Source organism: Mixophyes fleayi, chromosome 11, assembly GCF_038048845.1.
Source record: "Mixophyes fleayi isolate aMixFle1 chromosome 11, aMixFle1.hap1, whole genome shotgun sequence".
Classification (NCBI taxonomy): domain Eukaryota; kingdom Metazoa; phylum Chordata; class Amphibia; order Anura; family Limnodynastidae; genus Mixophyes; species Mixophyes fleayi.
Window position 1 is genome coordinate 48,531,208 of NC_134412.1, and position 10,911 is coordinate 48,542,118.

The 10,911-nt window shown below is 38.9% G+C and overlaps 1 protein-coding gene across 8 annotated transcripts in view; it reads right to left on the bottom strand.

Moving 5' to 3' along the window:
• Positions 1 to 5,265, bottom strand: part of NECTIN1 (nectin cell adhesion molecule 1) — a 325,802-nt gene extending 320,537 nt beyond the window's left edge. For 4 of the 8 annotated variants that reach the window (XM_075190578.1, XM_075190575.1, XM_075190579.1 and 1 more), the window contains exon 1: positions 4,563 to 5,264. In XM_075190578.1, the coding sequence (XP_075046679.1) occupies positions 4,563 to 4,665 (103 nt within the window). In that variant the 5' untranslated portion in view covers positions 4,666 to 5,264. Of the gene's footprint in view, positions 1 to 4,562 lie in introns of all 8 variants that reach the window. The other 4 variants (XR_012679918.1, XM_075190577.1, XM_075190581.1 and 1 more) reach the window with 3 other exon arrangements.
• Positions 5,266 to 10,911: the final 5,646 nt, after the last annotated feature.

The window sequence follows — 10,911 nt, forward strand, 5'->3', positions numbered from 1 at the left end:
CAGCTATACAGATTTAACAATGGCACCTATCTTGCTGTATTCTCTGGCACAGTGCCATATAATTGTATGCATTTGTATTGTGTCAGTAGCTGATAATAAGCAGTTATCAGTGACTTACAATAACCACAGTTATCAGTGACAATGTATCTGTCACCACCTCTATGTGAGAGATATATAAACTCACATTGTTTCTCTTTCTCTCTGTGAAGATATATACACTCTTGCAATGCCTGTATGTCTACATTGTGCGTACAGTATAGTACGGTTGTTATCCTCAAGCAGTCTAATCCCCAGCATGGATACACTGCATCTCAGACTCCATCTGTCTAATCCAAGCATATGTGTCAGCCCAGTGTGTGTATTTGTGTGTTTTCATGTATTGTTGTGTCTATCTCTATCTGCAGGTTGTTCTTTATTGCAGCCTGCAGTACATACATCAGTATCCTTGTCAAAATAATCACTGCTGCAATTCATTTCATGTTTAACCAGAGCATTAAAAAGTGTCCTGTTGTTACTGCATATCTATATATCTGTTGTACTTCACATGTCTGTCTGCATTAGCGATGTGTGAATTAATTACATGACCTGATGTACTGCTGGAGTTTGCAGGAACCTATTCACAGTATAAAGCTGATGTATTTTCAATTGCTGTACAATTGAAATCAATACATTTATAGTTTAATTCTCTCATGAGTTCTTGTCCAAATGCACCAAATTATTATATAGCTAAAATTAAACGGTGGTGGCTAGAAGACAATAAAGTGTTTTTCTTCATATGGATGCTTTGTTTAAAAAAGTTTATTTTTTATCTTATCTAAGGATGGTTGTAACAGTATCAACAGTATTAGTAAATGTGCTTTAGAAAAAGGTCAAAGTCATGTTTCAACATCACCTGCTGTATGATTACCAAATTGTGTCATTGTGGTTCTGAAATATAGGCGCACACTGACCCATTTGGAGTTCAACTGAATGAAGCAGAAACCAAAGGAACATATCAATGCCTAGCGAACATCATGTTAGGAGGCAATAATATAAAGAACATTTTTTTCTGATGCTTCCTTGATGTATTCCTTGATTTCTTCTATTTTTTTTTAAAAGAAAAAAAAATGAATGTATGTGTGTTTCTATCTTTGTGTTTTAAGCCTCAACCTAGACACTGGGTCGCAGCAGAGAACTGCAGTACAACTACAGAACATCAGTCTCTTCTGCCACAGAGGAGGTAGAGAGAAATAGAGAGTATTGCTGAGCTTGTCAAGGGAATAAAGTGGGGGAGTTTACCAACCATTACTGACTTGACGAGTTTGTCATGACAACTGCAGAAATGTCTGTATATCCTGTCCCAATCATCCCATCAACATGTGTCCTTGCAAAAGCTGCAAATGTATTTTATTCTCATGAAATTGATATAGGATTATGCAGTGTTTTTGTTTATAAGCTGAGTAGCTGCAGATGTGTAAAGGACAAATAACTAATTATTTAATATATGTTGCACCATGCTGAATATATTGATATTTTTATAACAATTCAATTACATAAAATTATAACTACCTTGAAAATGTTTTTGCCTCTGGAAGCAGATTCAATATATTAATCATAGCCTCTTGGAGTCGTTAATTCTCAACTCCCCTAGGGGTCACTCTGTTGCATTACATTGACCCTGTGTACCATGCTGTACATTAAGTACCCTATTCTTTGCTGACCTTTCAGTCATGCTGTGTCTTCTAATAATGTACTGGGCACATAATGATATGATTTCTATGGTACTGCATTACCTGTAGAGACAAATGCACCAACATGCATTATTTCATTAAGTAATATATTTTAGAAATCAGTGAATAGTTTCACTCTCATCTATGCTAAGGATCTGTGTTAAGGATGTGGTCCCGTGGACTTATTTCATTAACAGGAATACTTGCAACATACTCCTTTCCTACTATGTTATAAATGTTTATAGGATTGGCAAATATCTGTTTTTAAAGTTCTCTTTTTCTGGTGTATTTAAAAATTCTAACATACTATCCTTTATAATTCCTTGCACTTAAGTTTTAAAATACTGCTTTTACCTGTTTATTTGTTTACAGGGTTTGCATAAATAAGACAACAAAACAGTTGGAGAGTATTATATAGGGCTTTATTTATCAAAGTGAGAAAAGCTTTATCTTCAGCAAAAAACAGTTTTGGCCAGGGATAGGGCTTCTCCCTATCTATCAGGGGGTAAAACCGGCGATAGCACTGCCATCACTGGAGGTACCCTGTGTCAGCGATGAGATTCTCTGGGTTTCTCTGGTGATAGCTTCCCCATCTAAAGTCTGGTCAAACCAATTTAACAAGGATCACTCTGGTACTTGTACAATCATTCTTCTGCCAATAATGAATACTCCCAGCCATTATTATTATTCTATTAGTAAATTAACACGATAAGCTGCAATAGAAAACCATTTCGATTGCCAATTTTTAATAAATAGACAGAGAGAAAAGGAAAAGCATTATTGCAAAAGATTCATAATATCTAGGAATTAAATGCAGCTCAGTACATATCATCATAAAAAGGTTGGTCAGTTCATGAATCAGCGGCAGCATAAGGATAAGGATGACAGAAATATCCATAAATACTAATTCAAATGAAAATGTTTTGATTGAGGAAACTGGAAGTTATTTTATTAAGGAATGTATGTCCTAAAATCAACTTCAGTCATTTGCATTGTAGCAAATAAAAAACAGTTAAAAGCTAAAACTTTAGTATATTATAATTGTATTTTATGGGACTACATAAAAGCACAGTATATGCAACCATCCATTATGTGAAAATTATATCATAGCACTATTGCCTACATCTAATGAACCCTTAACGCAATCCTTGCCACAGTTTATTGTTACATATAGAAAAAACAATCCATACACTTCCCTGTAACATTTTAATCCATCCCTCACAAGTACCTCACACTACTCTACTGATCTCCAACAATATAGTATACAGAAGTAACATCGCTTCAGTACTACCATTTCACATCATCATATTAAAAAACAAACGTATCATTAGCGTTAACACTTACATCTGCATGTTGTATTTCTGGTATTCTAAACCATTTGTCTGTTGTCTGTCATTAGTCTCTACTGCATTCTAAATAGCACAATTCAGGTTTGCACATCTCATTATAACAATCAGTTCCAGATTTGTTCTACACCTATCACTTGATTTGTTCTAGCTGATATTCTGCATGGAGACACTCAAGCAGCTCCTTTGAATATTTTTTCCCCAACATTCATGATAAATTATCATTATAGTATTGGAGCTAAATCTAATTTCGTCCAACAAGAGCTTTGTGACTTCTTAATGGAATCTGCCTTTTTCTATCTGATTACTTTGTTCTCAACTTTACAGGGCGGAAGTGAAGTTTGCTGCAGGGGTGCATATCAAACAGCTCAGGGGCTGCTATATGAGGCCGAAACTGCGTAATCGTTGTGCTGTTTTTGAATAATATCTACTGCATGACCTCCCAGCAAAAATTAATTCTGCTATCTCCTGCCCCCATGTCAGAGCAACGAACCCCAAGGCAGCACTTCCCCTTTCTGTTGATGTTGTGATGGTAGGGGACGAACGATTCATTCTCCATATTGGTTGGCAGTGCCTATTGTACCCTCCCTCCCCCAATAGGGGTCAGATCACAAAGATCTTAAATTTTGCCTCCAGATTTATTTTCCAGTCCACTGAGCAGCACAATCATGCTCTTCTCAGTTATTCAATGTTACAAATGATGAACACTATATTATGCAAAAATAAAAACTTGTTACAATTAATTAGTATGTAAAATTCATCTATTTGTCTTTACTTTATTTGGCACTAAGCAATTTATTACTATCAGACAATAGAGAAGAGAGATAAAAAAAAAATCAACAAGTGTTACTGCACATCCCTAGAGATGAGACAGCCACCTCCATCACAATGTCTGAAACCTAAATGTTATTCTACCTCATGTCATTGATTGCAGTGCAGGCTTATTATGTTCAATGATGCCTATCTGTATTTGAAACTTATCCGCCTCCAAACATTTTGGCAGTTCATGGATTTTGATAAGGTTCACATTTTCATTATGACTGGCAAGTCAAACGTCAGATCAGTCAGTCTGATCAATTTCACATATATCTTGCTACAAAGAAAATGAATTTGCTTTTACATTGTTTTCCTATCTGTCCCTATGAGGTAATACATTTTTAAACATAGTTATGTCTGTAATTTGCTGCTATATTTGCGGCAGTCTGTTCTATCTGCATGACTCACATCCCCAAGACTCTACCTAGAGTTTTCTACCCTTAGCATGTCATAGGAGGCAGCCTCAGTACTTTTCTCCAGCCTGTAGTAAGCAGTCACTGTCAGACTATGCTCGATCATTCATTCCCTTATATACTAGTTTTTAGAATGTTACTCTGAGTCCACCACACATGAACGTGTCTTACAGTGAAAAGTATTATCTGTATCTCCTACCAAACATCATCCTGTAGTACAAAACGACGATTATTGCACATATATATCCTCCTTTACCATAAATCAAAGGTTGACTCACCTTGTAAGACTGAAGCCATCAAACTGATTGTCAGAGGCCACCACAAGCAGCAATAGCAGTAGGATCCTTTCCGGCCGGGAGCCATAATCCACTGGATAAGCATCAAATCCACGTATGTAACAGGGAGCAACTTATAGACACTCTCCACCCTCTTGTACTCTTCCAGGGACAATTCACAGGGATGCAGAATCACAAAATCCCCCCCAGTATGTGCAGAAGCAGCAAGATCCTCTAAAGCACCCCTAGTCAGCTAGTGGGACACAGGGGGAATGTACTCAAACATCCCTGTTCTTTATTGTAAAGCTCAGCACCCTAGGGAGAAAGCTTTCTGTACACAGAACAATCTTCTCAGTAGAATCAGCTTCCTGCACCCAACAGCTTTGTGCCTCCCCCCCCTTAAAAACAGTTTTTTGAGCCGTTTGCCCGTCTGTCAGTCATTCTGTCTCTGGGTCCACTTAGTAAAAGGACGTCAGTTACTTGGCTCTGCAGTGATGTAGCTAAATGATATCTCTTCAGTAGAGCATATGCAGTCTATGTCCTTGCGAGGCAGGCTGCAGTATCTTGCTTTCTGCACAGCTCGGTCCCCTGGACACTTTGCACCCTTTTTTCTGTCTCTATTCCAGTCCCTGCTCCAGCTTGCCTGCCTTCCCCTCTGTGACTCTGGCAGTCTTTTTTCCCTCCCCCTCTCTGTATGATGTCAGTGATTGGAAAGCAGGAGGGCTGGGCTTGGAAGCCAATCTCTTACAGCTTTAACACTTTATTTTACTGTCCAAGTAAGAAAATGCGACGGCTGTCGCCCATCCCTCTGGCCATGGGCGTTCTTTAACTCCTGCAGCTGTTTTCCATGCTCCCACTGCTGGCACTCGTTCCCACAGGAATCACTAAGTGAATTTGTAAGTGTCACGTTTAAGGAACGGAACGAGTTAACACATTCACCCTCCCCATATAGTTCCCATTGAACAATAGCTGGGGATGTTTGCTGCGTTCAGACTTGTCCTTCTCTGCACATCTCTAGACCTGCATTTTGGAATCTCTTCCTGATTTATACCATTCTCAAGCGGAGCCATATGTGCTGCTCGTGGAGGTCAGCTCTAGAAAACGTCTAAATTTGTGCGTCACACAACTTCTACTGAGGTTCAGCAGCAGCTCTTCTCCCCCTCTCCTAAAGTATATATTCACTGGAATGCATTATTTATCAGAAAAGTTATTGAACTACTGAATGTACGCTCAAGGGGGTGTTTGTATGTTTTTTTCTGTGGAGGTGTTCACTTTGCTAGCAGCTATACAAAGTACAAATAAAACCAAATACAAAATATAACAACAAGGGACATATTTTTCACTTTATTTCTGTTATTTCAAGTTTCATTACCCCAGTCTTGCCTTTCCTGTAGTCTCTCCTTAGTATATTAGGGGGTTTATGCATTAATAATATGCGGTACCAGCAAATATGCATCGCTGTAAAGCGCAGTGATGCATATTTATGCTCTGCTTCAATGCATCATTCCGGGGCTACTCTAGGAGCTCCAGCGAAGTGATCCCTGTGCTGCGATTAGTTTTTTCTATTTACCGGCAGCTTAGCGCTGGTGGTGATAGGAGGAAGTGCTGTGCAACTTCCACTGTTCCGGATTCTGCGAAGCCAAAGAGGCTTCAGCAGAATCTCGTAGGAAAAGACAAGTAATGCCATCCTGAGATGGCATTACCTGTCTGCGCAATGCAAAGCTGTATGCATTGCAGATCATCACAGTCCCCATATTAATCTATGGGGACTGTGATGCTCCACGGTATTTGCCTAAACGGAGGAGATTTCTGTGAAATCACCGTTAGGCCTGTAATGCATAGCAACTAAACTTTAAAGATACGAACAGTCGTTTCTGCATCTTTTAAGTGCCAAATTAGCTTAATGCATAGATCCCTAAATGACAATGTGGCAGTAAACCAATGTAAGTGTGTGTACACAGACATTTACCTGTTTTTTTAATAGTAAATTATATACTGTAATATGATTTTAGATCATTGTCAACATATTCCTTGCAAAAGCTCAGAAATCTGCATGTAGCTTGTGTTGCTCCAAAGCAACATGTATGTTCTTTCTTAATAACGGTTATTGAATATATTTGAAGTAGAAAACCGTAGTCTTGAACAAAAAAAATATCTAAGCGATGTATAGTGAAGTATGTTATTATTTAGATCCCCAAGAGTGTATTATGTTGTTGCCCTCATCATCAACATCATCATCAACATTTATTTATATAGCACCACTGATTCCGCAGTGCTGTACAGAGAACTCACTCACATCAGTCCCTGCCCCATTGGAGCTTACAGTCTAAATTCCCTAATATATACACACACACACACAGAAAGAGAGATTAGGGTCAATTTTGATAGCAGCCAGTTAACCTACTAGTATGTTTTTGGAGTGTGGGAGGAAACAGGAGCACCCGGAGGAAACCCACGCAAACACGGGGAGAAGATACAAACTCCACACAGATAAGGCCATGGTCAGGAATTGAACTCAAGACCCCAGCTCTGTGAGGCAGAAGTGCTAACCACTAGGCCACCGTGCTGCCCACTCTCTGAGATTCATCATGGCTGCCAAACGACTGATCAACTCAATTTAGTCAAATATGGTGGGCAATATTACACATATACAAACAAGCTAAAGAGGATCCATGGCACAAAAATGTAACATATAAGAGAAGAAAAAAGGGTGCAAAAAGAGGACCCTAATAAAGGTCTGAAATGTCAAATGTTTCTAACAAATGATTTATTATAGGTTTGCCTAATAGGCAGAGATAATATAAATGAAACGTTCAATATAAAGAGCAATAATGTGTGACCTAATCAGGAAAAAAATCTTCTGCATAAAAAATATTACATAAGTATACAAAAAAGTGCTAAAAGGTCAAAGTTCAATAGTCCAAAAGGTTATTTTTAATATTTAGGGGCACATTTATCAATATCTGCAAAAAATGAAAAATAGTTTTCAATCCTCATCGCACTGATAAGGATTGAACTATATCCCAAATTTATTAAAAAACCAACACAGAAACAACAGTTCCGATAAACTGCTGTTCCTGTGAAAAAAAAAGTTACTTACCACTTGATTTTTGTAATGCGATCCTGGGTGGCTTCTTTGTTTCTCCTGCCTCCAGGCATCCAAACAGCACTGACCCGAAGGGTCATGTGACAGGGATGCACGTGCGCTGTAAAGCTTTGCTCTTCGGAGCAGAGCTTTACAGTGCTGAAAACAATCAGAAATGGCGTACATTACCACATGTGTAAACGTTTTTGCAAAAGTTAATAAATTGCGGTACATAGCAGTCCCCATAGACATCTATGGGGACTTCTGTGTATTTCGAAGAAAAATGCAAAGCAGCAGATATCTATGATATCTGCTGCGATGCACCAATAATAAATTTGAGGAGGACTTAGATTTGCGGCTGTCCCTGGCTATTTTTGGGGGATTTGCTGCAGAAAAGTAAATGTTTAAAAGAGGCTCCCATTGAACTCTGGTATATAGATGCCAAAATAAAATGGCCCAATATGTGCATGCTTTTTATATTGAACATTGCCTCATATTGTCTGTTTATAAAGCATCAAAAGTCTTTTTTGTGTAATCAGCTGAAAGCTTTAAAATACTCAGCAGAGTTCTGTGTAAACAGACTTACATATTGATGCAAAAGTCAGTTTTTGAAGGCATTGATCAAGGTGGGGCTAAAATTATTGGCCTAAGAAAAAATAAAACTATAAAGAAGTCACCGAATATACTATCTTTTCAATTCACAATGATCGATTGCTCCATTAACTTACTGATAGAATTTTCCTCAGAGAAAGTAATGAATAATGTGTTCTAAGCAGCCAGAACCGTTGAGAGCAACAGATACGTTGAAAAAGCTGAGTTAATGACACATTGATGCTTAAAAAGGTTGAAAATGGGTAACATGTGTAAGTATAGAACTAACTAATGCAGCATTATAGCAAAACTACTGATCGGAATATTTGCAAAGTGCACTACAATAAACTTAAAACAAACAAATAAAAAAGAATAATGGTAATATGAGTTCTTGTGGCATTAATTATGTGGTAACTGTAACTGATAGTTTATTCTGAAATTGGTGATTGGTGTAACCAATTGCAATGTTCAATGTAAACAAAACATACAATTTAGCTGCATGTGCCCTACCCTTTCCCCTGGGGAGGTGGGGGTCATTTTCTTATCTGCCTAGACCTAACCATTGATAAGGGCGTCATCTATACAACATGTTGTGTTACAGGTGGGTGTGGTGGGCAAATTTAAAATATGCAAAGTGTTGTGTGAGGGTCAGGGGAGGGCTGGCAAAGTTTAGCCCGGGGGCAAGAATCGACTCAGCAGCCTATTTTAATGGGGAAAAATGCAGGTGGCCCAGTGACCCAGCCCAAGGTAGTTTACTATGGGACCGGCCCTGGGTTCAGATGCCCCCCAGCCCAGCCTGCCCCTGGTGAGGGTGCCCTAGCTCCAGCTAGGTTGCGGTGTAAAAACAAAGTTGTTTGAGTGCTTTATTGAAAAGTTGGCAGCATTTTCATCCCTTGCATCACAACATGGTTTGTCCAAGTGCATATTTGCAACTTTTAGCTGGTTGTGCACCTAGCGCTAAATGTGGAGCAGGAACATAGGCAACTCCTATATGTTTCAGGTGCTGTGAAAAATTTCAAGAGTACATTTATTAACATAGTAGAATGCTGTAGCAGAAACGTGATTACATGTGAGCTGAATATTTATTAGGTGGATAGCAATGTTGTGAGAAAACATTTCAGTAAGTCTGCTGGTAAACCGTATCCACATTACTAAAAGATTTTATGTTTGACAGGGAGCCGGCAGGACACATTCCCTGCTCTTCCAGGCACTGTAACATTGATTTGTAGTAGTCAGAGCAAACTGCATGGTGAAATGTAGGCTGTACAGAATTACCACATAGTGTGAACACAGTGGCATTAGGTAACGTAGCAGTTTAACACATTTCTCTTGGATTCTAAGACACCTTAATGCAGCATGGAAAATGTAAACTTCTTATTGCATCCATTACATTGTTCACCAAGGGAGTCGTTTCGAGTTGGACGCAAAGTGCAGTATGCTGCATTTAATGCTTTAATACTGCATGTGCACAAAACATTAGCTACGGTTGCGGCCATATAACGAGCAGCGAGCCTAATCTTTTTTTAAAGAGCCCTACAATATTTAGTAAATTTGGGCATTCGTGTACTTTTCATTGCAACTATGTGATTTAATAAATTACATTTTGTTTCAGCTAAATTTCGGCTTAAAATTTGTGAATAGGGACAACTATATGTTTTTAAAAGTCGACCAGCAAATCAGAGATTCATGATTCATTCTGCCCAGTTTTCATTACAGGGATTCCTGTAAATGATTTTACAATTGTATGGAGCAGCAGGCAGAAGCAAGTCACCGTGAGTTTGAGAGTCAGGCCGGTGTCAGACTGGTGGTGCTTTTAACGCTAGTGATTTTCCAACTAAAAAACGCCAGCATTAATAGAGCTCAAAAGCTCCTGCGCTGACACTGCAGAGAAGGGGGGAAGGCAGCGTCTTCTGGGTGTAATAATTTCCTAGTGACAATGTTCCCCTATCACTTCAGTGTTTCAGCATGGGAGTAATTCAGCTCTATTAACGCTAGCGTTAGTGTTAAAAGTGTATATCTAACATAGCATTATAATTGATATTCAATACAATGAAAAGGGGATTTAATAATAGAGGGTGGATAGATTGCACCATGTATCTCTATACCTTTATAGTTACTGGCACTAATGACATGAACAAATGAAAATTGTGTTTGGGCCAGCCAGTATATTGTACAAAAACACAGTGTGAGATAGCAATGTTTTGCCTGGGTATTTTTACATGGTTGTCTAAAAGCAGCAACAAACATGATGGCTGTTTGCCTTGGATTCTAAAGCAACTTAATACAGCTTGGACAATGTACACTTCTTATTGCAGCCATTACATTGTAAACCCAGTGGTTAGTTTACTAGCACCATTTTCTATTGTTGAGAGTGATAAACTTGTCACTTATTCGTCTGTACCTAGACTGGGTTGTGTCTCTGGAGCTGTACTGGTGGCTACGTGAACGAAGCTGGGTGGCCTGATAATGTTCCTTCGCATGAGAGGGAAATAATAGGTGCAGGTGGTGGTTGCTGAGACTTCAGGAGCATACTGAATAGGTATGGCATTGGAGATTGGCAAGAAGTCAGGAAGAGCAATACAGGGACCAGATTAAGCAGAGAAGACCAGGTTGGGACAGGACTGGAGCCGGAATGGAAGCCGAAGTGCTAGACCGGAACAGGATGGGACCAGAATG